Source organism: Cnephaeus nilssonii, assembly GCF_951640355.1.
Source record: "Cnephaeus nilssonii genome assembly, chromosome: 2".
NCBI classification, from domain to species: domain Eukaryota; kingdom Metazoa; phylum Chordata; class Mammalia; order Chiroptera; family Vespertilionidae; genus Cnephaeus; species Cnephaeus nilssonii.
In genome coordinates this window covers 33041609-33066867 of record NC_137073.1, presented here as the reverse complement: position 1 = coordinate 33066867, position 25259 = coordinate 33041609, and the positions used below count along the sequence as shown (strand labels likewise).

The 25259-nt window shown below is 56.3% G+C and overlaps 1 protein-coding gene across 4 annotated transcripts in view; it reads left to right on the top strand.

Moving 5' to 3' along the window:
• CLIP2 (CAP-Gly domain containing linker protein 2) overlaps positions 1-25259 on the top strand; it is a 70717-nt gene that overhangs the window by 1537 nt on the left and 43921 nt on the right. For all 4 annotated transcript variants that reach the window (XM_079787413.1, XM_079787410.1, XM_079787411.1 and 1 more), the window contains exon 2: positions 18597-18787. In XM_079787413.1, the coding sequence (XP_079643539.1) occupies positions 18664-18787 (124 nt within the window). In that variant the 5' untranslated portion in view covers positions 18597-18663. The remainder of the gene's footprint in view (positions 1-18596; positions 18788-25259) is intronic.

Below are 25259 nucleotides of genomic sequence, written 5' to 3'. Positions count from 1 at the left end.
GTACTGGGAGCACCACGTGGGGCCGCCTCATCTCCTGTGTGCCACACACTCCCCACCAGTTGTAATGTAAACAATGAGCCCTTCATTCATCCAGCTGCTGTCACCTGGCCCAGCTCTGCCAGGGGCTGGCAGGTACCCAGGACTGGGGGCATCGCTGCCACCAGGGAGCACCGCCCATCACCGAGTGAAGTGGTGGAGGGTGGGGTGGAGAGGAAGCTTGATGGAGCCCATTGCAGAAGTTTGCTGCCAGGATGCCACATGGGCTTCAGGCAGGGAAATGGCATGGGCAGGGCCTGGAGTCAGAGAAGGGGGCAGGAGTCCTGGTAGAGGAGCAGTGAAGGATTTAGGTGAGGGGCGTGGGGTTTAAGGCAGCGGAGTTCTGTTGAGGGAAGGGATTGTCTTGTCCTTCCTACTTTCCCAGGTGGGGCCCCTCAGACGCCTTCCTCCATGAGCGGTGAGCTAGGATGCGTTTCACCTGCAGTGCCTGGCCTACAAGGGATGGTGGGCTGCATCTCTGTGGAGGGGGTTAGAGATGGAGAGGAGTTTCCAAGGCAGAAGAGCCTGGCAGAGGGCGCCTGGGGGAACCTAGGCACACAAGGGTGCACCTGCAAGCCCCCAGGGCCACCCAGCAGGCCGGGAAGGTGGTGCCTAGAATTTTGCACCCAGAGCCTGAAACCCCAAGTTGGGGATTCACCCTGGGGCACCAATTCTTTTCCAGCATCTCCTGACCACTTTAGTGGTTATGAGTTCAGGTACTGGGGCCTGACAGCCTGGGTTCAAATCCCAGCTTTGCCACCTACTAGTGACAAATCACTATACCTCTCTCTGCCTCAATTTTCCCATCTATAAAAATGAGGCGACTCATGGTATCTACCTGTTAGGGTTATTGAGAGAATTGAATCCATGTGTGTGAAGTATGTTCACTTGATGGAGACATGCCCAATGCTGCTATTGTGGTTGTGCCTGATGGCCATACATTCTATACACACACACACACACACACACACACACACGCGTGCACTCGCACGCTTATTCCCTCTCCATCTGTTTGTCCACTGTCAGGCAGTCCTGCCTGTTAGCCCCGCCCAGGCCCTGTTCTCTGCCTCACTGCAGCCTCCTCCCCTCCACCCCCCACCCGCTCTCCACTCTCCACCCCCCCCCCCCCCCACTCTGGTAACGTCCCTTAGCAATGGGAAGGCCACCATCCCCACAGCTCCAGCCATCCGTGTTCCCTCCACTCTGATCCACATGTAGGGGACAGTTCCCTTTTGGCCTTCCATCCCTGGCCCTGCCACCCTAAAGACTGACCTCGCCCTTTTGATGCCATCTACTCTACCTCTGCTTCTATGCCCAGAGGGGGGGGGGGGAGCTTCGTTCTTGATCCTCCTAGTTCCCTGCCATCGTAGTCCCGGTTGTTTTAACAAAATACTACAGACTCATACACACAGAAATTTATTTCTCACCGTTCTGGAGGCTGGAAGGCTGCCAGTATGGTCGGGTGAAGGCCCTCTTCCAGGTGGCAGCCATCTCCTTGTATCTTATGGTGGAAGGGGCAAGGGAGCTCTGTTATAAGGGCACTAATCCCATTCATCAGGGCTCCATCCTCATGACCTAATCACCTCCCAAAGGCCCCACCTCCTAACACCATCACATTCGGCATTAGGCTTCAATGTATGAATTTGGGAGACACAAATATTCTGACCATAGCATCTGGCCGGGGGTTCTTGAGGGGAGAACATCAGTCTGTGTGTAGGTTTAAAATAAAACAAAACATATATTGAGTGTATGCTAGGACCTTTTTTGAGCTCTTTAAATGTGTTAGTTTTTGGATATCTTCATCACATTCCCTGTATTTTAGAGATGAGGAAATCAAGGCATAGAGAGGTTTTCCTGTTTGCCCTCCATGCATTTGTTAGGCACCTACTGTGTACCTAGAAGACATGCCCCCTTCGCCATTTGACCCGAAAGCACGATTTTGGCCATGCTATCTGCAGACACCTCCACCTCATTTGCTGAAGTCCAAAGTTCAAATGCTCTCTGACTCTCAGTGCCCCGGCTGGCGGTGCCTTGCCTTCCCAGCATGCTCTCTGGTGCTGGCCCTACCCAAACCTGCCTCACCTTGTAAACTGAGTAGTGGGCATGGCTTGCTGATGGGCCTGCCCTTGATGGGGAAGGGGAGCAGGCTCTGACCATGTCTCTGGGGTCATTTTGTTGCCAGGGTCAGAAATCTCCTCCAATTAGGTTAAGTCAGTGGTCGGCAAACTCATTAGTCAACAGAGCTGCAAACTGCGGCTCGAGAGCCGAAGTTTGCCGGACCACAGGGTTAAGTGAAAGGAGAGTTAAGAGGAGGGAAAGGGCACTTTGTAGCAAACAATTGCAGGCAGCCTGGCTCCCCCAGGACTCGGGAAGCTGGCAAGCACCCCCTCCTCCGGCTTTCCTCTCTCGGCTGTGGTTTCATTTTCTCCACCTCTCCCGGTGCATCTGTCCCTTCTCTCCCTGTAGGCTCACTGTCTCTGGGTTGTTGGTGTGGCTGCCCCAAATGGTGGCTTCAGCTTGAGGCCACAGGTCCTCCCAGGAGCACTGTCCTTGGTCTTGGGGTGCCAGAGAAACCGATTGGCCTGGCCTGGGTGAGGGTGTCCGCCCTGTCCACTCAGCTGGGGGAGGCAGGCCCCGTGGTCTCTGGGACGGGGTGGGAGGCAGTGCTGGGCACAGATGCTACAATGTCCACTGCGTTTATGATGCGTGGTATGTTCTGGGGAAGGACGGGCAAATGGGGTATCACCCTCCTTGAGAGCGCTCGGTATGGTGGGAGAGGCAGACCCACAGCTGGTTTACCAAAATGCCACAGGATACGAAGTGTGGGTCTCTACCACTTGGCACTGGGATTCCTGGGGAGAAACTGGAGTTCGCTGATCTCCGGGGAGGACGGGATGGCTGTGCCTCATGCGTCTCCCCAGCCCTGGCTTGGAGCTGAGGAGGCTCCTCCCTTCGGGACCTGGAGGCTGGGTTCCTATTTCCAGTGTAGGACCTACCCTGTCCCCCGACTCCCTGCTCTGAGCCGAGCTGCCAGGGTCAGTACACAGAAACAGTAATACAAAACCCATGTTTTCAGAAGAAATGCTTCAAAATGAGAGTGAAATGGTTCCCTTCTGAATAGAAAGCAGAGCACAGCAGGTGGTTTTTATTAACAAGGCATAAATGCGGGGCCTTGTCCACTTGCTGGCTTCCGTCTTCACTGAGCAGCCCTTACTCTGTCCCTGGAATCTTACCTTTGACCCCAGCTGCAGCCAGAAAGACACCCACTCCTCTTCCACTTCCTTCTTTGCCCTTTTGCCCTCTTTGCCCCGGGAGGGTGGGATGTCAGGCTCACAAGGAGTGCCTGGTTTGCCAGCTCCCCTTCCCTAAGCCGGCAGTCCTGTGCGTGTCCAGGGCTGATCTGCTCCTACTTGGACCCACCCTGGCCCCAGCTCTTCCCTGGGGTGCCCCACCCTCGCCCCCAACATGTGGCATCAAGGATGGGTGGGTGGCTGTGCAGAAACCAGCCTCCCAGCCCTACCTGGTTTGGCTCGGTGGGTAGAGCGTCGGGCTGTGGACCGAAGGGTCCCGGGTTTGATTCCCATCAAGGACACATACCTCCGCTGCAGGCTCGATCCCCGGCCCCGGTCTCTCTCTGTGTCTCTCCCCCTCCTTTCTACTCTCCCTAAAAATCAATGAAAAGATGTCCTCCGGTGAGGATTAACCTGCCTCTCAGTGTGTAGGGAGCACAGTGCACTTCAGTTTTGGACCCTGCCTTTGAGAAACTTCTACTGCATTAGGAAGACGTCAGCACCCTGCCTGAAAAGGTAAACAAGACCAGCGCCTCTGAGGAGCATTTGAGGACCAGGGTAGAAGAGCTGCTTCCGTGCCCAGTGGGGTCATTGCCCTGGCGAGGGTTGCAAGTCGTTCTGGGTGATACTCAGGTCCACAGGCACGGGGCGGGTGAGGTGGCCTAGGGCTCTCTGGAGGTCTAGGACTGGGCCATGTCTGGAAGGAGGGGCGAACTGGGGGAGTTAAGGAGGGCCTTCTGAGGGCACAAAGGAGGGAAGTGAAGGAGAGTGTCTGGCTGGGGGGCTCAGGAAGGAGCCAAGTCTGCATCTAGTTGTAGGACCTGTGGTGAGGAAAGGAGGGACATTTGGGTTTGGGCTGCCCTGATTCTGCCTAGGTCCGTTTCTAACGTAGACTATTCCCTTCATAAATTCGCTTGTTCGTAGCTTCGGTCACTCAGCTCGCATTCAGCTTCTTGCAGACCAGAGGTGCTGGGCTCAGGGAGCTGGGAACAGAGGAGGGAGACATCCGAGAGGGTCCTGTGTGTACTTTGTCTGATTCCAGAAAGGACTTGAGGCGATTTGCAAAGATAAACGCAGTGTAATGAGATGAAAAAGACGGGAAAATGGGGGCCAGAGGGAACACAGGGTAGCAAAAGCCAAATGATGCCCAAGGGGACCCCGGCACCCTCGGTTGGAGGTAATTTGACCCTGAGCTTTCCAGCGGCTGGATCTGAAGGGGACGCTCAAGTTCGGGGTGGCTTTGTAGTGTGGCTTTGTAGTGTCTCATTGGCTCGTGTAAGGCCATGCTATGTATAAAACAGCCTGAGCGAGGGATAGCACCGCCAAGGAGGAGCTGGATAGTGTGGTCCTGGGACACACAGATGTCCAGGATGCAGAGGGTGGGAGGGAGGGCAGCAGCCGCCTCTGATCCTTCTAATCCTCCTCCTGGAGGGTCCAGCCAGCAGCTGTGGCTGGGCTGCTGCCTGCAGTCAGCCCCTCAAGTGTCTCATGGGCTCTAGAGGTGGATGAGACCCTGTGAGCCAGGAGGCAGACTGGTCCCTGCCCTGAGAACCCCACCTTGCGAGGAGGTGTGGGGGGTCTGATACAGGACTATGTGCACCCACTTGATCCCAGGAGTTGGCTAAGGGATGGAAGAGGGGTGAAGGCATTCCTGGCAGATGGCGTAGGGTGTCTGAGGGAGTACTGAGAAGTTTAGGGGGGCTGAAATGCAGGGCTCAGGAAACAAGGCCAGGGCAGGTGAGGGCCAGGTCAGCGGGCAGGAGTGCTGCAGACTGTGGCCTTGGCACTGAGGGCTGTGGGCTGTCCTCCTAACCTTTCGCCTAAATCTTTGCCCTTGTCCCCCCGACCTGGGTACCTGGAGGAGAGTTGGTCTTGGTTCTGAGGAAGTAAAGAGAAGTGGTTCAGAGCGCAGGCTCGTGGCCAGGGGGCCCGAGTTCCCATGAGGCCTCTGCCATTCATCAGTTGCATCACCCTGGGCAAGTGGCTTGACCTCTCTGGGCCTCAGTTTCTCCATTAGTAAATTGGGTCTCATAGTAGTATCTTCTTCACAGGACTGTTGCACAGATTAAGTGGGTTAATTTTTTTTCTTTTTTTAAAATATATTTTATTGATTTTTTACAGAGAGGAAGGGAGAGGGATAGAGAGTTAGAAACATCGATGAGAGAGAAACATCGATCAGCTGCCTCCTGCACACTCCCTACTGGGTATGTGCCCACAACCAAGGTACATGCCCTTGACTGGAATCGAACCTGGGACCCTTGAGTCCACAGGCCGACGCTCTATCCACTGAGCCAAACCAGTTAGGGCAAGTGGGTTAATTTTATAAAGCGCTTAGACTGGTGCCTGGAGCAGAACAAACATGATAGATCTGCAGCTGCTTACGCTGGAGCAGTTCATTGGGGAGGGTCTCATCCCACCCCGAGCACACAAGTTCAGAGTCAAGGACAGTGAGGAAGCAGAGCCCTTGACAGAGAGAGGTGTGGGCACCACCGCCCTTGCCCTGTGGTGGGCTGGCCCTGGGAGGTGGAGGTGCTCAGCAGGTCCCTGTTAATGTGGTTTTGGACAGTAATAATAGTTGCATGCATTTGGGAGAGCTTCCTATGGCAGCTGTGGCACCTGGAGCAGAACCCTGCTCCTAGAGCAGGCCTTAGTCTCTGCTCAATCCCCTCCAGTGGTGGGGGCTCACTGCCTCTTTGCTCTTGGGACCCATAGCGGGTGAGCACCCTCTGTGTGCTGTGTGCGTCAGATGTGCTTGGTGCTGGCTTTTCTGCAGGACGCGAGCCGTTAGAACCTTGAATTGCTCCTCTCTGTCCTTCCCAGACATGGCTTCAGGCCAGCGGTGAGTGCCGCCTGGGGTGTGAACAAGCTGCCCGGGGTGCCTCCCAACTGAATGTGGGGAGGATAAGGGTGGCAGAGGAGGGCATTTCCATTCATTCGTCTATTGATTCAACATGCTGAGCTGTGTGTGTGCTAGGCGCTGTCCTAGGTACCGAGAGCCCCGCGGTGAACAAGATATGCAAAGAGCCTGCCCGCTTAAGCTGCTGGCTTAAGCTGCTGCCGGTGACAACGGAGGGGGTTTGCCAGAGGCTGAGGGGAAGGGCCTTCTAGGCAGAGGGAACAGCATGTGTAAAGGCTGGAGATGTGACAGTCTGTACGGGTGTGGGTAGGTGTTGGGCATGCTGCCAGAATTTGGTGGCTGGGGATAATGGAAGGCAGGGGTTGCCTTTCTGGAAGCAAAAAAAAAAAACACAAAAAACAACCACCACATAACTTTGAGGGCTTGTCAGTGACTGACCTCCTGTGTGTCATCAAGGGCCATCGAGTTCGGCTCCTTCTCTACACTTCCCTCCTCTGCCTTCCGGCAGCTTGGGGTTGCCCTTCAGAGGTGTAGATGGTGCCCTGGTCTTGGTTCATCCCCCTGGCTGGTCATGCCTTCTCCAGGCTCTTCCTTGTGGGCCTTGGTTTACAGCCCCTCCCAGAGCTGGCTGAGCCTCTCATGCCTCAGAGGGGCCACGCCGGGACCTCAGTGGGCTCAGCCTCCCCGCCCCCTGCAGGGGACGGCTCCCGTGTGAAAGGAGGCCCCGTGCTGACTCCTGACCTTCTTTAGGGAAGGTTGGTGCCTGGGAAGGTTGTTCAGTGAGCGCAGCACCACTGAGGGCCACACCCTGGGCACCTGAAGTCCAAGGGGCTCGGGCCCTCCCCAGGGAGCTCACAGAACTGGGGAGAGGCAGATGCTCAAGTAGGTCCACATGGTTAGGTGCCCCCAGCAGGGACAGTCTGGTGGGTGGGAAGGTCCCAGAGCAGCAGGGACCTCCCTACGTCCTCCGCTCCTTCCCAGGAAAAATTTTAAAACTTTTCATTGCAGTACAACCTCCATGCAGAAGGGTGCACCTGTCCTCAGCGCACTGCTTGTGGAATTTTCTCAAAGTGAAATGACTGTGAAACAGCAGCCAGACCCAGAACCAGAACCTGCCAGCTCCCAGAAGCCCCTCTTGTTATTACTTCCAGTCACTATGCCTGGCCCAGCATGACCCCTTCCCTGATTTCCAACACCACCAATAAATACACCTGCCTGCCCTTGAACTTCATTTTAAATGGAAGCATACAGTCATACTTCATGCACTACTTTATATCCAGCTTTTCCCCCACTCCAGATTATAATCCCAAGATTCATACACATTGTTACCTGTGGTTGCAGTTCATTCATTCTCATTGCTGTGTTTTATTCAATTGTGTGAATTTATTTATACACGTGACTGAGTGACAACTTGTTTAGTCATTCTAATGGTGGTGGATATTTGGGTTATGCTCAGTTTGGGAGTATTAGGAAAAGAACGTGTCTTTTGGTACACACGTGTACACATTTCTGTTGTTACACAGGCTGGTGCATGTATGGTGTTACCCTGATGACTACTAGAGGTGGACATCTTTTCATATGTTTATTGGTCTTTTGGATACCGTTTTTGTGAAGTGCTTTTGCTGTTTTTCAAACTCGGCTTGTCAGAGTTCTCTTTATATTCTGAATATGAGTCCTTTGTAGAATACAGGAGTTGTCAATGTCTTCTCCTCCTTTGTGGCTTTCCCATCCCCCCTCTCTCAGTGGTTTCATTTGATGCACAGAAGCTCTTAATCTTGTCCAATTTATCCATCATTCCCTTATCTTTAGCACTTCCTGTGTCCTGTTTAAGGAATCTGTGCCTACTCCAATGTTATGAAGGTCTTCCATGTCTTCTAAAGACTGGATTGTTTTTAACTTTCACCTTTAGATCTGCTGTCCATGAGGAATTGATCTGTATGTGTGATGTGAAGTAAGTTTATTAGTTTCCTTTTGCTACTATAATAAATGACCACACTCTTAGTAGTTTATTTATTCATTTTAAAATATATTTTTATTGATTTCAGAGAGGAAGAGAGAGAGATAGAGAGATAGAAACATCAATGATGAGAGCGATTCATTGATTGACTGCCTCCTGCACGCCCCCTAATGGGGATCAAGCCTGTAACCCGGGCATGTGCCCTGCCTGGAATCAAACCCAGGACCTCTTGCTTCGTAGGTCAATGCTTAATCCACTAAGCCACTACAGCCGGGCTCACACTTAGTAGTTTAGAACAACATCTTACAATTCTGGAGGTCGGAGGTCTGAAATGGATCTTAGGCTACCGTCCGATATCAGCAGGGCCACGTTCCTTCTAGAGGCTCAAGGGGAGTCTGTTTCTTCGCCTTTTCCAGCTTCTAGACACAGCCTGCGCTCTTTGGCTGGTGGCCCCTGCCTCCGTCTTCAAAGCCAGCAGTGTTGGCCTGCGTCCTTTGCACACTGCCCTCTCTCTGGTTCTTTTGCTCCTGCTTCCCTCTTCTACTGGTAAGGACCCTTGTGCTTACATTGGAGCTGCCTGGATGTTACAGGATAATCTTCCCATCTCCAGGTCAGCTCATTAGCAACCTTCATTCCATCAGTAACTTAATTGCCCTTTGCCATCTAGACATGTTCACAAGTTGTGGGGGGCCGTTCCTGGGGAGGGGCCATTATTCTGCCACGGAGGATCAGGATATTTTTCCTGCGTGGCTATACAGTTGACCCAGCACCACTTATTGTAAAGACCATTCTTTGCTCACAGGTAATTTTTGGTTACTGGTGCAGGCTGAGTTGGAGAGAACCCAGGAGATGAGGTGGCTTTCCTGCAGCCACCGGGTCTAGATGTACTGGATGGAGCTGCCACAGAAATCCGAAGGGGATTGGGGCAGTCATGAAGGACGATTGGGTCACTATCCTGGCCTGGGGGGCAGGACACTGGAGCCCGTTCCTTCCTTTGTCCTGGCTGCTGGGTCATCTCAGCAGGGAGCCTCTTGCCCCACACAGGTTTTCTTCATTTGGGAGTTGAACCTCAGTGTGCTGTTCACTTGCTCTGTGACCTTGGGCGAGTCTGCTCTGGGCCTCAGTTTCTCATTCTTTGAAATGGGAATAAAGATGGGTCAGAGGGCAACGTGAAAGTGTTGTTCCCAAGCCCTTCTCCATTGGGAAAGGTGGGAGACTCCACCTGTCAGAGCCAGGCTGATGCCTCACCAGCATCTTGGGCCAGTGGCAGGAGGGCTCCAGTTGTGTGATTGGCAGGCCTATGGGCTACCACACAGCCAGGAGCAGGCTCCTGGGCCACGGTGTGCCCTAGTTCTGAGCGTGCCAACTGTGTGTGTGTGTGTGTGTGTGTGTGTGTGTGTGTGTGTATGCGTGCACAGGCGTGCGCCTGCATAAGGCAGGGAAATATATTGATGTTCCTTCCCCTCCCTGGACCTGACACTCCTGATCCCCTTTGTTCTTGGCTGGGAGACAGGATCCCTCCAAACCTGAGGGAAGATGGTCAAGTCCCGTGTGTCCAGCCCAGGCCGCACTGGCCGTTCCCAGGCTCTGCAGTGGCCCCAGGCTGTTGGTAGGACAGGGAAGGTGCTGACTTGACAGAGTGGAGCTGCAGCCCTGAGCTCGGAGGCTGACGATGGAGAGCCTGTGGGACTGGAGCCGGACGCTGGACTCAGGCCCTGCTTTGTGTCCCAGCTGCAGGTGCCAGAGCAGATGGGGCTCTTGGGCTGGTTTGTCCTTCCCTGGTAGACCATGAGTGTCCCTGCGCTCTCGTCCACGCTGCTGGCACGGTGTGCTCTGCTCTGCCCCACCGTCCTTCCAGCTCCCTCCTGTTCTCCAAGCCCCATCTGCTGCTGGAGCCGGGTGCCAGCCCAGCTCTGCTCTGAGGCTTGGGAGGGTCCCTTCTCCCAAGGTAAGGAATGGCTGGCTCTGGATGGCTGCCATCCAGGCCCCTTGGTACTCCCAGGGCAACTTGGGACTCCAAGCAGGGTCCATCACCACCCCATTCTGGGGCCCCCTGTCCCTACCCCAGCTGGCGAGTGTGCTGAGTGTGTATGGCCCTGGCTGCAGCTCCCCACAAGGCTTCACTGACCCAGAGTGAGCAGAGGGTGGGTGTTGGGACAGGGGCCTAGGCAGACGGGCACCATCTTCCTGGCTCTCCCTGGCTGGAGGGGCCGCTAGCCTGAGGCTCAGAGCTTTGGCTTCTGACTCAAGCTGGCAGGACTCAAGGGAGCCCGTCCCAGCCCTGCCCTGCACTCTGCTTGTGCTTGGGGATTCTAGCGTTACCACTGGTGCAAGTTCCTAAGCCTGGGTCAAATGCAGACTAAATAAACCTCCCTTCCAAGCTGGATGGGGCGGGCAGGAGGTGCCAGCTGGGAGTAGGCTCGTGGAGACAGTCACACACTTCACTGGGGTCTCTGCTGGGTCCGGGGGTTGGGATAGCACTGTGTTTCTAATGCAGGCATGACTGCTGGGGTACCCAGTGAAGCAGGGCTAGGGGTAGCCCATGCCATGCTCACATAAGAACTCACCTTCCGTTTGGGTACCCTTGGCCTGGTGGCCAGCATCTGTGGGGGTCCTTCTGTTTGGGGACTGTTTGCTCTCCCCTCCTCTTGTGCCTGTCTTGTTTTTTGTTTAAGAAGCGAGTATGAAATATTTCAGGCATTCGATAAAGGAATAGAGAGCATGCAGTGAACATCCATGTATATCCTGCAGGACTTAAGAAACAAGTCTTATAAATAGAAATGAAGCCCCAGTTACCCCGCCCAGTCCTCTTCCCATCCCCAAACCGCATTTCCTGGCTGTTGCATGGAGGGCTGCGATTAGCACCCTGTAGGTGCCTCCCAGGGTGCAGGGCCGCGGTTCCTGGCTGGGTCTTCTTCCCCAGGCTGTGCCCACCCGGCCCACAAGCTCTTGCTCCGTGGCCTTTGTAGCACTTGGCATCACCGGGCTTTCTGACTTTTCGCCCATCTGATTGGGTGGGAAATGGGAGCTTCTTGCGGTTTAGTCGTGCATTTCCCTGAAGACTGGGAGGCCCAGCGGCCCAGCCGGACGTTCTCTCCTCGAATGCTGCCCCATTCATGCCCTTCTGTTATTGGGGTGCCCTCAAGTGTGTACCGTGTGATGCCTTTCTTCTTTCTCTTCAGCCTCTCACATTGCATACCCGTGGGTGCCCCAGGCCTGTGCTCCTCATTCTCCCCAGCCTCACCTGTCCCCAGTGACTCCCCCAAGGGCACAACTTGTTTCATGCCCCCCCCACCATGGTCCCTTAGTCACCTCGCACTTCCAGCCCCTGCCTTCTTTCTCCTGGGTCTCTCCCAGTGGGTCCCTCCCAGTCTGAGAGACCTCTACCACCTGCTGGAACCCTGGCGCCCCTGCCCCTCGCTGTTTGCCACCAAACCCTACCCAGCCTTTCCCCTCTCCGTCCCCTCCAGCCTCTGCCTCTGTCGCAGTGCAGGCCTCATGTTGCCCCTTGTCATCACAGCAGCCTTCGTGCCCTCATTCCCTCCATCACCCCCCTCAGCTCCCGAGAGCAGCTTTGCTAATGTGCACATCTGGTCTGTCTCGTCCCTTGCTGATGTCCCCCATGGCTCCTCACCCCTCCAGCCTGATGCCTGGAAGTAGGTGTGAGCATTAGGGTGCCCAGTGGGGCAAGACTAGGGGAGCCCATGCCACAGCCACATAAGGGCTCACCTTTAGTTCAGGTAGCCTCAGCCTGGTGGCCAGCACTGGAAGACCCCTCTCCCATCACCGTCCCTTCCAGCCCCTGAATCCCACCCCTCCACACACATTTTAGCCACTAAATCCTCGGCTGTTCGATTGACCTGGCAGGGTGTGGTCTGTGCCTGGCTTGTTCCACGTGCTCCCCCTCCCCCTGCCACCACTCCCTGCCCCCTCCCCACCCCACCCCATGGTGTAAGTTCACCTCTGGACACTATAGTCCCTGCATTCTGGTCACAGGCTCAGGAGGGGGGCGGGGAGCATGGGTACCCTGACCGCCAGGACCCCTGATGGGGAAGGAGGAGCCGCACAGGGAGAGCTGCCACTGTCGGGGGGTGAGTGTCCCTGAGGCCTCAGCCAGCAGCAGCGTCCTACCCAAGCACCACCCTCCCGGCAGGAGACCCTGGTGGGGGAGGAGCCATGGCCCAGTCCCCCATCAGAGTCTGACCCGGGAGCCCCCTTCCGGGTGCCGCCTCTGCTGCCCTCTGGGCAGGCTGGCACGCAGAGATGGGCTTTCCATGCCCTATTTGGCACACCTGCCCTTCCGTCGGGGCCGCACCCTGGGCCGCCGGTTGGCAGAAAGTTCTTGGTCCTCATCTGCACTGAGACTTCGGTGTGCCCCCCCGCCCCCGGGGGCGGGCAGCTGAAATGGAAACCCTGAAATGCAGCCCGGGTTGTCTTCAGTAAATGGTAATTGAGGGCAGCACAAAGGGGGCCTGTTGGTCTGAATGCCACCCGCCCTCTCCCGCCTCTCCCGCACCGCACCGTCGTCTGGGCCGGCGTCCCTGGGGGAGGTGTGGGCATCCCGGGCCTTCGGAGATCACAATAGAGGCCTGGCAGTAGTTGCCCTTCCCAGCAGCTCCTGAGTGCCAGGCACGGAGGGGCGGTTGTGGACCGCTCCTCTGAGGCAGCAGCACTTTTACCCCATTTCACAGGTGAGGAAACCGAGGCACTGGGCCAAGCTCCCACAGCCACTCGGAGAGTCTGGGGTTTGGACCTCCCTGAAGCTTAGATCTGCTTCCTCCCAGGCCTCCCCCATCAGCGCAGTGTGGCCAAGGGCCAATTTATCACCATGTCCAGCTTTTTCCAAGAAACCCTTTCTCTTCCTCTCTCCCAGGAACCGAGCTGAGTCACAAAGGCAAGTTTGCCCGAAACCTCCTCCCCCTCTTCCTCTTCACCATTCTTCTCATCCCCCCTTCCCCCTGCTCCCCCAGCTCTGGAGGCCCTAGGGGAGGTGGGGGTGGGGAGTGGGCTGCTTGCCTCTGCTCCCTGGCCGTCCCCACACCCTCAGCAGTGGTGGCTGGGACTGAGTCAGTGCGGCCTGGTTCTGGTTCTCGTCTCCCACCAGCTCCTCTTTTCTCCTTTGTCGGCGAGGGGCGAGGCGCGAGGCACGTGGGCACTTTCTCCAGAGGCCAGGGGTCTCACAAATGTTATCCCAGGCCTGGGCCGGGCCGTGTGCGTGGAGGGCCGCACAGGATCTGGTCTCAGCCACTGAGCTGCGTGTGACTTTGGGTGAATCCCTGAACTTTCTGAGCTTCAGATGCTCTACCTCTAAGATGAGCACTGCCTCCTCAGGGCTTGTGAGGACTCCTGAGGCCACATTCCTACGAGGCCTGCTACATAATGGGCTCTTCATGCTGGAGGCTGCTGGGATCATCAGGGCAACCGCGGGAGCCTCCGGAAGCCTCTCCTGGGAGGCGTGTCCATGGGGATTGTCCTCTGGGCCACCGCAGGTGTGCTCTCCGGGGAGTTTCCGGATCATGGGCTCTGTGCCAGACATCCTGCAGGGGCTGAGTTCTCGAGAGACTGTGGCCCCACCTGTGGTCCGTGAGCTCTCAGGAGGCAAATGAGAACAGTATCTTCTCTCCTAGCTCAGTGTGTGTCCTGAGGTTTTTGTAGGGCAAAATCCTGGGAGACTTCCTGGAGGAGGAGGAGGAGGCATAAGGTTAGGTGTTCTCACAGGTGGTGCAGGTGGGAGAAAAGGCGCAGGCAGAGTCTGGGAGGTGGGGAAGTGTCAGTTGTGTGGTCATCAGCAGCACACCCAGTTGGGGAGCTTCTAATGCAGGGACATGGTTATAATACCTGGTCACTGTCTCCAAGGGCACCCTGGCTAGTGGAGAGGTCAGACCAGCTACATGAAACGCCATGGCCACAAGCTACTCAGTCCTGAGTAGTGGGCCCTGCAGAGGTGAGGGGGATCTTCTGGGCCTCTTCCCGCCACGGGCTAGCATCATACATTTATTCAAAGGTGATCTGTTGAGCTCCTGTAGGCACCCTTGTCAGAACTAAGGGTACCACAGCAAACAAAACAGACCCAAATCCCTGCCTGTGTGCAGTGGAGAAAAACAAAACAGGGTCAGGGTGGGGAGGACTGGGTAGGGGTTGCAATCTTAGGAGGGAACATTGGAGCAGGTACTTGAAAGAGATGAACAGCATTTGAGGGAAAAGCATTCCAAGTAGAGGGAACGGCATGTGCAAATGGCCCTGAAGCTAAAGCGTGCTTAGTGTGATGCAGGAGCTGCTGACGGCTTTGAAGGCCATTGCACTACTATGGAGACACTTCGAGGATTTTTTAAATATGTATTTTTTAAGTTGAGGTTTAATTTACTCATTTTAAGCAGACGGTTTGATGACTTTTAATCTAAACATACAATTATGCAGCCATTACCACAATCCAGTTTTAGAACATTTCTTCCACCCAGGAAGTTCTCTCGTGTGTTTTCAGTCAATCCCTGCTCCCACCACCAGGCAACCACTGATCTGCTTTCTGTCTATACTTTTGAAATTTTGTATGAATAGAATCATACAATATGTATTCTTTTTTGTCTGATGTCTTTCACTTAGCATAATGCATTTAGAGGTTCATCCATATTTTTTGTATGTGTCAGTATTTTCTATTACTGAATGCTGTACTATTGTATAGATATAGGACTGTTTGAATTTATATATACATACTAGAGGCCGGTGCACAAAATTCGTGCACGGAGCGGTGGGGGGGTCCCTCAGCCCGGCCTATACCCTCTCCAATCCAGGACCCCTCAGGGGATGTCCAACTGCCTTTCGCAATCCAAGACCTCTGGCTCTTAACTGCTCGCCTGCCTGCCTGATCACCACTAACTGCTCCCCTGCTGGCCTGATCGCTCCTAACCGCCTCTGTCTTGCCCTGCACCCAGGACCCAGGATTCCTTTCTCCGGCTGGTTGCAGGCACCTGGGACCCGGGCTTCCCTCCCTCTGGCCGGCTGCAGGCACCCAGGACCCAGGCTGGCTTCGCCTGGGCCGGCCACAGCCGCAGGGGACCATGGGCAGGCAGTGTTGCCTGGGCCGCAGCCACAGGTGCCCAGGAGTGCGGGGCGGGCGGCTTGTCCCTCTCCCGGGCCGCAGGTGCAGCCGCTGGTGCCCAGGACCGCGGGGCATGCAGATTGTCTCTCTCCCAGGCTGGGCTGCAGGCGCAGGCACAGCTGCTGGCGCCCGGGACCGCGGGGTGTGCAGATTGTCCCTCTCCCGGGCCGCAGGCACAGGTGCAGCTGCTGGTGCCCAGGACCGCGGGGCAGGCGGCTTGTCCCTCTCCTGGGCCACAGCGTGGCTGGTCCCCATTCCTCTCCCCAATGTTGAGTGTCTGAGCTGTTCAGGCATGAGGGTGTGATGACCATTTGCATATTAGCTCTATTTTATAGGATATATATAATGATTTCAGAAAGGAAGGGAGAGGGAGAGAGAGCAAGAAACATCAACAATGAGAGAGAATCACTGATCGGCCACCTCCCGCATGCCCCACACTGGGTGGGCATTGAGCTTGCAACCTGGGCATATGCCCTGACCAGGAACCAAACCAAGACCTCTCAGGACCTCCCAGTTCACAGGTTGACGCTCAACCACTGAGCCACGCCATGTTTGCGCATTCCCCAGTGGATGGACCTTTGGGTTTTTACCATTCTTTGGTTATTATGAATAAAGTTGCTATTAACATTTAAAAATAAATCTTTGTATGGATATATGTCTTTATTTCTCTTGGGTGTTTGGGTCGTATGGTAGGTATGTATTCAACTTTTTAAGAAACTGCCAAACTGTTTTCCAAAGTGGTTGGGCCGTTTTTCATTTCCACCAGCAATGTGTGTGTGCCACTTTCTGTGCATCCGCACCAGCACTTGATATTGTCTGTTTCCCTGCTGTTAAGCCCTTCTAATTGGTGTGAAGTGGTATCTCTTTGAGGTTTTGGTCCTTACTGCCTAGCGACTGAGGATGTTGGTCCTATCTCCATGTGCTTATTGCTGTTTGCGTATCTTCCTTGGTTAGTGAAATGGCGTTCCGTTTTTTGTTCATTTTTCATTAGGTTGTCATCTTATCAGTGAGTCATAAAAGTTCTTTATATGTTCTGAGTACAAGTCTTCTATTAGATACATGATTTGTAGTTTTTTTTTCTTGGAGGGTCTTGGGCAGAGATGGGGCCATGGGCATGGGGGGGTCCTTGCACCTGGCTTCAGTCCCAGCAACACACTCTTCTCTGCCTCAGGCATGTGGGCTGCATCAAGATTTCCTAGGTCAGGGGGTTCCCTGGATAAGCCACAGGAACAGGAAGCCTGTTTGGCCACCCACAGAGTGGCCACCCATTCGCTGTCACCAGAGACCACCCTCACATGCCCTTGTTGGCTCAGCGCGTCCCTGTCAGGCTCGGGGGTGCCAACGCAGCCTAACCAGGCTCACAGAGACGTCACAAACTATGGGGCAGTTCCCCAGTGAACGAGCTTCCTGGAGGGCCAGATTCCGGGGAGCTCTAGCCTGGCCAAGTGTCTCCAGGCCCCAGAATTCCCGGGGTGTCAGAGTCATGGGTCAGGGGACTGTGGTGTTGGGTTTGCAGGCTCCAGGGCTAGATCAGGGCCGGCAAGAATGCCCGTGCTCCTGTCGGCTCACCTGGGCGTGTCGGCGGCAGCACTGTGTGCCGTGGGGGAGCTTGTTTTTCTCGGTTCGTATGGCTGGCAGCCCCGTGTAAGGAGCCGGTCCTTCCCGTGGCCGATCTTCCCAGGACAGGTAGTGGTATTGCTGGCTCATCTTGCTGGCCTGAGAGCCGTTCTGAGGACACTGTGTTTTCCTGTCGTGAGCATTGTAGTTGGCTTCTGTATTAGTCGGGACTTCTGTGGTTGCAAGCAATGGTGTCCCCAGATAGGGTTAGGCAAAAAGAGAAAACGATGCATGTGTGTGTGTGTGAGGATGTGTTGGCTGATGTAAGCGAGGGGCTCAAGTGACCGTCTTCAGGCTCAGCTGGATCCTGGCCCTCCAAATCCAGCCACTCAGCTCTGCTTTCTCTGTGTTGGCATCCTTCCTGGCAGCTCTCCCAGGTGGTAACTGGGATGGCCCTGCAGTTACTGGCGTCCATCCCACACCCAGGCAGCCCCGGGGCAAGGAGAGCACCTCTTCCTAAAGGTTCCAGCCAGAGTCCAGGCCCTGATGCTCCTTAGGTCACGTGACTTCCCCTCAACTAACCACTAGGGGCTCTGACCAGGTCCCCGTCGTGTCTACTCCAGGAGTGTGTGCGGGGTCAGCCCACATAAGTCATGTGGATCCAGAGTGGAGAAAAGGGTTCTCTCAAAGGGATAATGTTCCGGGACCAAGCGGGGGGGATAGGAATACGGCTGGACAGGCGCAGGGTTTGGCATCCCTGACTGTCAGAGTGGAGGGCCCAGAAGGCTTTGATTTCTCCTTCTCAAGGTCCTGAGGAGGGAAAGCTCTCATCAGAATCCTCCATTCGTCCGTGGTGCCCTGCCTTCCCTCTCCCCACTGGATGGTGTGCTCCGAGGCAGAGGCCCGCGGCTCGGGCAGGACGGGGCCGGGCCCATGGGGTGCCCTCTGTAGACGTGGGTGCAGGAGAAGGTGTGCACACAGGACAGTGGGGAGGAGGCCAGGGGACGGTGGCCTGTCCTCTAGGCCTTGGAGACTGGAGCTTCCCTTCTCAAGGGTCCCCTTTGTAAAACGCTAGTGCCCCGTGCACCCAGACACCGTGTGCGTCGCACCCTTCCCGTTTTAGTCATGTAGGCAGGGAGCTGTAACGGTGACAGGTAGGCAGAGGGCACGTGAGTCCATCCTGGTGAGGGGTGAGGCCTCAGTGTGTATGTCCCCGCACCGGTGGAGTGGGCAGGTGCGGGAGGGTGAGCCCAGGAGCCGAGTGAGGCCTGGGTGGCGAGGCAGAGCAGTCAGCTGGTTGATGAAATTAGATGCCTTGTCAGCCCGCATCAGGAGGGGTGTGAGTTATTGGCTAGTCCTGGAGAGTCTGGGGCTGATGGAGGGGAACTCACTGGGTTGCCGTGCATGTCAGAATCCACACCAGCCTGTGCTCTGTAGTGAGAGACACGCTCAGCTGTTGGGGGCTGTGCAGGCCCTCGTGGCCCTGCCCTGGGGTTTCTGGGGTTCATAGAGCATTGCTGTAGACCCGAAACCAGTTTGCTCCTGATTCTCGCCTCCAGGCCCAGGAGGTGGGCAAAGAGAACGCGGCCAACCGCTGAGTCCAGCGGGCCAGGTCACTTGTCCTGGCAACACCACTGCCACACTGGGCCCGCTCTTGCTGCCGCGGCCCCGTGCCTCAGTTTCCCGTGTAGGAGAAGGGGGGTGATGGTGGTCTGTGCCTCACAGCGTTGGCAGTGTTGGAGTCCTGCGGTGTTGGCATCAGGGTGACGTTCTGATGTGATCACTCTCATTCTCTACCGGCAGGTGAGTGACGATGGCAGGGAGAACGTGACCTGCACGGGCCCTTTCCCACCCACTGAGTGGCACCACCATGCAGAAGCCCAGCGGCCTGAAGCCCCCTGGCCGTGGGGGAAAACACTCGAGCCCCATGGGCCGGACGTCTGCTGGGTCAGCCTCAACCTCTGCCACGGCGGCAGCCAGCGGCTCCAAGGAAGGTGCGCAGGGCCAAGGGTAAGGGGCTGGGTGGGGCGGGGATCTCCCGGGAGAGCCGCTCTGTGACCGACCCAGAGGCCAGCGGCGCGTGGAAGGTCTTCTTTCTGTCTGGCCGTGATCCCTTGAACAACTAACTAGTGACAAGCACCGATGCACGCTCTGTGTGCGCTGGGCCTGTTCGTGCTCCCCGAGCCCGGGAGGCGGGTGCCACTGCGGATGAGAAAATGGAGCTCCAGGGAGGCCTGGCGTCTTGCCCAAGGTCACTCAGACTCCACCGCCGCTCTGCCCCATCCGTTCCCCTTCTGGGATCTGAGCTTGTCCTCGTGGAGCCAGCCCCATTTTCCCACCAGCCTTCTTGTCTGCCACCCAGACCCGTGCCCTTTAACCTTTCCTTATCCGACCCTGGTCTTTCTGTTGGTGGGCAGAGGGCACCCTGGCTGGAGGAACCAGATCTGGGGGCACGTAGTAGAGAACTGATGCTAGTGACTTGCTTTTTCTGATCATAAAAGTAAGGTGGCCCCTGTGGGATCTGTGGACAGTTCGATGCAGGAGTAAAATTGCCATCCCCTGGAGGCAACTATTATTGTGGTTTATGTCCTTACTCTATTTTTCTTTTTTTTCTTAAACCTATTTGTAATCATTCTGCATCTACAACTTGAAAATCTGCTTTTTTTCCATTCAATATGATTAGGTGAATTTTTCATATCATTAAAACTTCAGATGCTCATCATTTTTAATGGCTGGAACATATCCTGTTCATTCAACAAATATAAGTCAAGGGCCTGCTTTGTTGACACAGTCCTAACCCCCAACCGCTGGACTCTTATTCTGAACACAACTGGATGTGGTCCCAGCCCTCGGGGCTGCCAGTCTGGTGGGGAGACTGAATGTCGTGATATCCTGTAAGGGGGGCCTGCCCAGGTCTGGGAGGTGGGGACAGGTAAGCTGGGGTCTGGAAGGTGATGGGTTTCCTAGATGAGGAAGGGAGGGTATTCCTGGCAGAGGGAACAGCACGTGCAAAGGCTCAGTGGCAGGAGGGAGCATGGTGAGTACAAGGGAGGGAAAGCAAGTGAGTGAGGCTGGAATATGACCAGTGAGGAGCGTGTTGGTGAGGTGGTGGACCGGGCGGGGGCAGCTTGGGGTTATGCAAGGAGTTTACTGACATCCTAATAGCAGCGGGATGCCACTGGAGGGTTGTGAATCAAAAGGAATAGGATAGAAGGAATTGGAAAATTTTTCTTAACCCATTCTCTGCAGTTGAAAATTGAGATTGATTTTTATGTTCACTTTGATAAAAAGATGCTGTGATGGACATCTTTGGGCACAGATCCTTGCTTGAGTGTATTGCAGCCATCAAGGTGTGATGCTTCCATGTCATCTGATTGGCACAGAAGTTGGGGAGATAAAAAAAAAAATAGCCGGAGGCCAGACTGGGAAATCTGGGTCCTGGGTTGGGGAGAGTTTGAGCCAAAGGCTTGGGCGGTTGGCAGAACCAGGTCCCTGGCAAAGCCAGACAACCAGCATGACAGGTGAGGAAGCTGTGTCGTGTGGCCACGGGTGACCTACACAGCCAGGTCTGCCCCGTTGTCCTCATTGAAGGTCCAGACTCCCCCTCCGAGGCGGCAAACCTCCCTTGACTCCTGGGCGGCTCTCCTGAGCAGTGAGAAGAAGCCAGGGCAGAGAAAACAAGGTGGAAGGACGTTCTGGGCGGGAGAACCAGCGGAGCGCAGGCCCTGAGGCAGGGATGGACTGAGCTTGTTAAGAAGGAAGGCAGGTCTGGTAGAGAGGAGTGTGCACGAGGCTGGGGAGGGTGGCAGAGGCAGTGGGTGAAGGGCAGGGGCTTAGGGCTTCAGTGTGATGGGAGCTGTTGAGGGTGTTAGCATGCACATACACCCCCGGCCGCCATGTGCAGGACGGGCTGCGGGGGTTAGGAACAGGGCTTGGGGAGATCAGTGACAACTGGTCACCCAGGCGAGGATGTCTGTACTCACTGCCAGGGCTCTGACCACCATACGTGGGTCATCAGGGAAGACTTCTTGGATGGTCTTGCTCAGGAGGAAGCCCAAAAGAGCGTAGCCTTGACAGTGGGAGAATGGATTGGCGAAGAGGAGGACTTGCAGGCAGTGGAGTAGAGCGTGGGCACAGGCACCGAGTGGGCTGAGCTTGGTCGGGTGCAGGGGGGCGATGGCAGTGGCGGTGGGAAGCCCACTCTCTGGAGAAGGGCACCAGCCAGCCTGACCCTGACCCTCTTCTCTCCTGGAGAGAGCCCCGTGGCACCTCTGGGTCCTTTCCTCATTGCTCCCTCCTGGTCAAGAGGGGCCTGAATGTGGCTCTGATCCAGGTCTAATGTGCTCTGCCCCTGAGTTACTTAACCTCTCTGAGCCACTAATGGGGCCATAGCATCTCTGATGAGATCACGTCAGTGAAGGAATGTGAAGTGCCTGCAGGTACAGAACTCATTAAAGAGTAATTTCTTTTCCCTCCACCCACCTGTAATCTCATTACAGAAAAACTGGAGAGTGATAAAAGAAGAAACAGCCCTCCCCTGAACGTAATCACAGCCGCCACTGTGCCGTATTCCCTCCCAGTCTTTTCCTACTGCACATGCTGTTTAGGAGTTAAATCACGGGTCGTGCCCACATTTGCATCTTCCTCTCCCACCTCGGGTGGTGCCCGCAGTGTCTTTGCCGTCCTTTAGAACAGCTGCGTAGTGGTCCCTCCAGGGAATGGGGATGGAGCACACGGTGTGGCATGCTGGTTGCTTCCTGTCACACTGCACAGTGGGCTGGGAGCCCCGGAGGGTGGGGGCCCGTGGTCTGACTTGGCCTGGGCCCCCCTACCCCGCAGGGCTGTTCCAGAGAGAGGAGGTGCCACCCCATGAATGTCTGATTGATGGCAGAGCCATGCCCCTGTACTCCACGTGGGCGTGAAGGGCTGCAGCTGGGCTTGGTGGTGCCCTCCCTCCTCTGGCACCAGCTGCCTTTGCAGACACCCGGGCTAGGGGAGAGCTGGCAGAGGCAGGGAAACCCTGTGCGAGGGGAAGGGCGATTTCTGCCACCCAGAGCTGCTTTTGTCCCTGCTCATAACAAGAGTCTCTGGAGAGGAGGGGCGGGTGGGAGCAGCAGGGCAGGGCTGTGCACCCCACCTTGTGGGCCCCTCACACTGCCTTCCCCACCCCCTAGAACTGGCCATCTGCTCTCTGAGGTGCTGGGGGTGCTGCCCCCATCGGAGGCTGGGACCCTGTATGAGGGGCAGGGGCCCCTGAAAGATGAGCCTGGAGGAGACGAGCCGGTTGGGGATGGGGACAGGAAAAAGCTGGAATCTGTTTTGGGAATCGGCCGTGGCTGCCTCCCAAAGCATGAGCTCAGCTTCCTGGCAGAGGGTCTAGCCAAGGGCTGGGCCTGGACTGATGCCCCTGCCCCGGGAGATGGAGGGCCTGTGTGGGTCCCAGGCGCTGTGACACACTGGGTGCAGCAGAGCCAGGGAGCCGTGGCAGGGGGTCTCTCACACTAGGAGGTGGCCCAGAGGTGGTCCGAGCAAGTGTGCGGAGGGTGTCTGGGACATACCTGTGGGCAAAGGCCTGAGTGAGGAGCAAGATCCGGGGCATCCCAGCTGGACAGGACAGAGCACTTGGAGGCTGCTCTGATCAGGAGGCAGGGAGGGTCTTGCTCAGGAGGAGACATGGGTACAGAGACCTGAGTGACAGGAGCCAGCCCAGCTGAGGTTAGGGAAAGAACATCAAGGCAGAGGGAACAGTGGTTGCAAAGGCCCTGAGGGTTGAGATGTCTGAGAACCAGAGAGCAGCTTGAGTGGGCAAGGGGGGCGGTCACTAAGGTCCAGGGCATGAGTCAGGGCCCCAGATGGAAGTCGGGGAGCTGTGCCTGGGGCCACCTGGGGGCTTTGGAATCTATCCTGGGCCTGAAGGAGAAGGGGGTTCAGGCCTCCAGGCTGGCGGCCCAAGACTGCTGCTGGCATACAGCCCTCCCTTGGGCTCAGGAGCAGCCTGCAGTGGTCGGCAGGGTCCGACACTGCCCTGCAGTTGTGGAGGAGAAGGGGCCCTTAGCCCTTCCATGGGGTTCCCTTCTGAGCCCCAGGTCAGGGCGGGCCAGGCCAGGTGTCCATTTGCCCCAATAAGAAGGGCTGACTGCAGTGGCCTGGGGAGGACTCGGCTGCTGAGTGAAGGGACAGACCACAGCCACTGTCGCGCTCCCCTCTGCCCTGGCTCCGATGGGCAGGCAGGTCTGGAAGGACCTTTCCCATCCCTCACAGAGTGGTCCAGCCCCAGAGATGTCCTCTCTAGGAGGGACAAAATTTGACACTTGCTATGTCACAAGCAGGCTCTGCAGCAGTCAGCTTATCACATTTCTCATTAACAACCCAGTGAGGTAGCTGCTCTTCTCTCCATTTTAAAGATGAGAAAACTGAGGCTTGGAGCTCTCAGCTATGTTGCCCAGAGTTACAGGGCCAGAGAGCGATGGGGCTGGAGTTGAGACTCAGGCTAGGCTGGGTCTAAAGCTGGCTCAAGCCACTGGCATCTGAGGGGGTGGCTGGTGCCCCAAGTTCAGTCCCAGCTCTACACACTCAGCTCAGACCCCAGACAGGTGGGCAGGGTGGGAGGAGTGGGCTGTCCTCATTAAGCTGGTCACAACTGTCCCCTAATGTGCCTGCAGCCATTCCTCATGCTGGGGACCCAGGACACAGGAGGTCAAGGAGGAATGCGTGGATTTCCCCTCAGATAGGGGGCGGGCTACTCGGGGTGGGGTTCACCCCTCTGTCTTGATCCCCGCAAAGGGCCCACCTGGGGCTGGTCCCAGCGCTTTTAGTTCTGGCTTACTGAGTTGGGCCTGGATACCCCTGCACTTCCTGGGTGTTCCAGACGTGGCAGCCAGCCTGCCCTGCCCCAGCGGGGCCCCAGAGCTGGCCTCTAGTCTTAGACACGGACCCCAGCCCACCCCAAAGGGTTGTCTTTCACCTTGGTACCCCTGCTCCCTGGGAGGGCAGGAGGCATCATCCCCGTTGTAAGCGACTTGTCCCAGATGCTGTGCAAACCCGGGCAGAACTAGGGCTCCCGGCCCTGCAGAGCCAGACCAGCCAGCACAGCCCTCAGCAGCACTCACTCCCTTCAAGGTCAACCTCCATGGCTCTCCCTGACCACATCCTAAACTTTTTGATGGCATCAGGATGGGGAAAGCCAAGCCGAGCTTTTCTGTGGCCGAGCTTTTCTGTGGCCGGGCTGTGGGGGGGGAGGGGCATCGGAGCCTCCTAATGCTCCTGACGTCGCTGGTATTGATCCAGGGGCGGGGGCCCAGCTGCCAGCACTGCCTGCCCCGGTGTGGCCGCAGAGGGCTCCTCCATGGGCAGCTGGCTCTGCTCTTTCCAGGGTAAGCCACCCACTTCTTCCTTCCCTGGGTCCCTGGCCGAGTCTGCTGGGAGGTGGCTTTCCCCTCCTGATTTGGGGGTAGAGGGAGTGGCAGGGGCTTCTGAGTTCCATGTGGCTCTGGAAGGGTGATGAGCAATCCCTGGGACGGAGGCCCACCCCGTAGTGGCTGAGAGCCGTCCCTTCTCCCGGGATGCGTGGTGGAGGCAGTGCAGCAGGGGATGCAGGGCCCGTGGTAGCCAGAAGGCTACCTTGGTCAGGTTGTGCTGGGACGGGTGGACTCGGCTCTTCCTGAAGGCCATGTTGGTGGGTACCTTCAGGACTGACCTCAGGGTGAACTGGGCTGGGGGCTCATGGTGGCAAAGCCAGGCTCCCTTGAGGAATGCATGGAAACCTCGTCCCTTCTTCGTGACCTATGCCTCGAGCACCTGCTGCTGAGGAGCGGGAGCTTAGAGCAGAAAGCCGCTTCAGGGATTGTGGGCATTTTTGTATGTTGCTTTGGGGCCACCAGGGAGGGGAGGTCGGCGTCATGGCCAGCCTGCATTTCCGTCTGGTCCTGGGGCTCCAAGGATGGGGAGAGGAGCTGGTATGGGCTCCACCTCCCAGGGCTTGGGTTCTGGGTGGGGTGCAGATGCGTATCCTGGAAGGCAGACTGTGCAAAACCAAGGAAGAATGGAGCCCTGGGGGGCGGCTGCCGGTGAGGGCTATTGGAGCTGGTCTGATGGGCAGGCAGCGTTTCCTTAGTGACACAGAGAGGAAAAGGCTGTACTTTAAGGCCAGGGCGGCCCCGTTCTGCCTGGGACAGCCCTAGTTTACACCTGTGGTCTTGGCATGATGCTGGATTAATAACACCTCCTTTCTCTCCAAGGTGCCTGGTTTTGGCTGATGAATCATGCGGTTACCTTATTTATAGCCCTTCCTAAGTGGTCACAGTGCACTTTAAAGGCTCGGAAAAGTCCTGCAGCAACGTAACCCTAACTTTGTTTAAGCCACTGGTTCTCAAGCTTGTTTGCAATTTGAGATTAATTTTTACTTTTCGTTACACCCGTAACACCCTGTGGAACTGTTTTCTGTGGAGCGTTTAGGAAACTGACCAG